Raw genomic sequence first — 3,351 nt, forward strand, 5'->3', positions numbered from 1 at the left:
GAGCAGAGCCCAGACACCATGGGGGGACAGCAGCAGCCACAGGGCCCATGGGGCTGCTGGGGAAACCAAGAGACATCAAAATATCTTCTTTCAAAGCCAAGAAAAGCTCCAGATCCTGAAGTAGAGTCCACATCTCCATCTCACCCTCACAGGCACTGCCACCTCCTTGAGATCCGTGGGATGTGGGACAGGTGCTGTCATCCCCATCTCTCCTGGCCTGGGGCTGTGCTCTCACACAGCACTGGGCACATCCCCTGCAGCCTCTGGCACTGCCAGGCTGTGGGTACAGCTCTTGGCACCAATATGAGCTCATTTTTACTGGCATTTCTGTGAGTTGGATCTTTTTGACCCAGGGTTGACTCATTACTGTCCCCAACCCCTGTCACTCACTGGGAGGGAGCATCCCAGGGCTCCAGGGAAACAGCCCTTCTCTCCCTTTCGCCCCCCAGCCTGTCTGTGGAGTTCCCCTGTCTCTGCCCTCGGTGTTGTACAGCAATAAGATGTTGATAAAACCCCTTTGGGAGGCATCCACAGGCAGCTCCATCATTTCTGGGCACATCCCATTCCCTGTACTTGCTTAGCACAGGAGCCGTTCCTGAGGACACAGAGGGGGAAAAAACAATACAAGGAAGAAGAAAATCAGGTCCAAATTATCTGTCCCCAAAGCTGAACCCATGTCCAGGTTTATACCCAAACTGCTGGTTCCACCGGGTCCAGTTTTTGGCTCCCAGCTGGGATATTCCCATTTGCCCACCTCTGAGCTGAGAACCCACGCTTTCACATCAGCGTGTATTTGCTCTGTTTCTCCTTAAACCCTTGAACTGGGGCGGCTCAGCCGGGGTTTAAAACGAGCCGCCTTTCCCGGCAAGAGTTAACGAAAGGAAGGAGCGCGTAAGATTTTGCGAGGAATTAAAGCCAGGCGGAAGAGCCTCTGGGAAAGAGCCTGTCACCAGCCCCGCGGCTGCAGGTCACCAGTGCCGAGGACTCGCTGCCAGGGTTTCTTAGGTCCCTGTGCGAGCCGGGAGAGCCAGAGCAGCATGAGGAGCGGGGCGGGCGGGGGCACTCCTGACTCCCGGCTGACGAGCCCGGCGCAGTTTCCTCCGCTCGCCATGTGTGTCATCCAGCCCGACCCATGATTCACCTCCTGGGCTGCTCAAAACCCTCCCGAGCTGCTCCCCAGCCCTCTCAGAGGGGCTGGTCCAAGCGGCCCCCCGCGCTCGGGGCTCGGAGGAGAAGATGGGACGAGCCTGGCTGGCGCTCGGGGTCCTGGCGCTCTGCGCCGCTGGAGCCTGGGGTAGGTTCGCTCTGTAGGTTCGCTCTGGCACCGCTTCTCAGAGCCGGGGCACTTCGGGAAGCTGCTGACTCTTATTTCTACAAATCCCAGGACTTTCTGCCTTCCCGGGGTCCGCGATTTCTTGGGAAAATCCCTCGGAGGGGGGGGAGCTGGCAGCCTGAACTGCGGCGCGTTCCCACAGACAAAGCTCGGCTCGGTGGGGGCCGGGGGCTTCTCAAGGATGTTACAGGGTCAGGACAGGGTTTGGGGGGTTATTTTCACTGGGTGTGGCGAGTTTGTATCCTCTACCTACGTTGCGTTTGGCTCCGGGTGCTGGTTTGTAATGGAAGGACTGGAGTGTGGCTTGGGCTCCGTCCTTCACAAACAGAAAATCCACAGGGCAGGTAATTCCTGCCTCCGGAGCATTTTAGGAGCACGGGGAGGGGGGCATTTATTTCTTGTGTTATCTTTTTTCTCGTGTTATTTTGCTGATTTTCTTTAAAAACTCTGATTTCTGGTGTCAGGTGATCTCAGGACAAATGTAGTTTGTATTTTAGAAAAGTTCCCCCATGTTAAAGTACAGAGGAGCCTGGAAAAGCGTTATCTCCCCACCCCACCCCAGGTGTGTTCCCAGGGCTCAAAGTCAATCCTGCAACTGCGAAAAGGTGATTTATAAATCGGTCCCATTGTTTTCGAGGCCAAACTCAGGGGGTTTGGGGCAACATTGTTCTGTCTAAAGACTTCCAGAGCTTGGTGAATTCCCAGGAAGAGCCCGAGGCTCCGATCTGCTGCCGGATGGAGCTGTCACCAGCACAGGACACGGGATAACCCCTGGAAGGGTTTGAGTTTGCAGAGCTGCAGTTTGGGGCTGTGCAGGGGATTGATTTCTCCGGTCCTGTGTGTTGGTGCCTGTGAGGAGCTGAGCTGAGTTTGGGGCATCCCATCCCCAGCAAAATGCTGGCAGGAAGGGAGAGGTTCAGAGAGGAGAAACACCCCCGGACTGGCAGGGTGGGGATCAGCCAAAAACGGGCCAGATCCTTATCGTTGAGTCGAGCAGAAAGACCAGAGAGGATGTTAAGTAGGTGTGGTTTGTACCTTTATCAAGTCCTCTAAAATATCTTTATCAGGTTGTCTGTGAGCACATTCTTGCTCAAATTGGCAGAGGGGGGAAAACCAAAGCCTGTGGCTGCTCCTGGGGCACTCAGAGGTTACTCCTAGTGCAGACTGGACTGAGTAATTTTCCCCAGCCAGGGCAGAGTGATGTTCAGCCACGGATGTCTGGGGTGTTCCAAGTGCATCACTTCCCTGGAAGTGTTCTATCCCAGGCTGGACAGGACTTGGAGCAACCTGGTCTAGTGGAAAGTGTCCCTGCCCATGGCAGGGGGTTAGAACTGGATGATCTTTAGGTAATTCTGACCCAAACCACCCTGTGATTCTATGATTTCACCTCCCTCAGGGCCCCAGGCCCAGCCCCAGGTGGGTGATTCCCATCATCCTGCCCAGTTTATCTCCCATTTCCCTGGATTTCAGGATTGCTGTTATTTTAAAAAGCCGGAGTCTTTAGGATCAGCTCAGTGTGTGAGAACAGCTGCTTTCATAGTCAAAAAATGCAGCTTTTGTACTTGGGTTTATTAGTTTTTATGGCTGGAAAAATAAGCTGCAAAGATGAAAAAAAAAAAGGTAACTAAAACCCACAGAATTTGTTTAGGCTGTGCTGGGACCGTGTTAACCTGCTCACAGCCAGGCAGTGTCTGAGCCTGGGGGGCACTGCCAGGCACCCACAGGGCAAAACCTGAGGGGACTCCAGCTGCAGCCCCTTCCACATCCTCCTCTCCTCTCCATCTGTGCTCCCACATCCCCCAAACCCCCTGCTCCCACAAAACCCTCCTGGCACTGCATCCAGCCCTGCAACCAGTGCTGGGAATGCCAAAATAGGGATATTTCCCCGTGCTGAAGGGGATCACAGCAGGATCAGCCTCATGTTTGGAGGGCCATAACTGCCCTGAGGAATCAATCCCAGCTGGCACCCAGCGGATTTCAGCCCCTTCCCAGGGGAAGGGATGGCCCTGCTCCTCCAT

General features: G+C 54.8%; 1 protein-coding gene across 1 annotated transcript in view; it reads left to right on the top strand.

The window, feature by feature from the left end:
• Positions 1-1,050: 1,050 nt before the first annotated feature.
• ITGB3 (integrin subunit beta 3) overlaps positions 1,051-3,351 on the top strand; it is a 26,213-nt gene continuing 23,912 nt past the window's right edge. The window contains 1 exon segment of the mRNA XM_029964487.1: positions 1,051-1,294. Within this exon segment, the coding sequence (XP_029820347.1) occupies positions 1,237-1,294 (58 nt within the window). The 5' untranslated portion in view covers positions 1,051-1,236.

Source organism: Manacus vitellinus, unplaced genomic scaffold (genome assembly GCF_001715985.3).
Source record: "Manacus vitellinus isolate BGI_N305 unplaced genomic scaffold, ASM171598v3 scaffold_72_pilon, whole genome shotgun sequence".
NCBI lineage: Eukaryota > Metazoa > Chordata > Aves > Passeriformes > Pipridae > Manacus > Manacus vitellinus.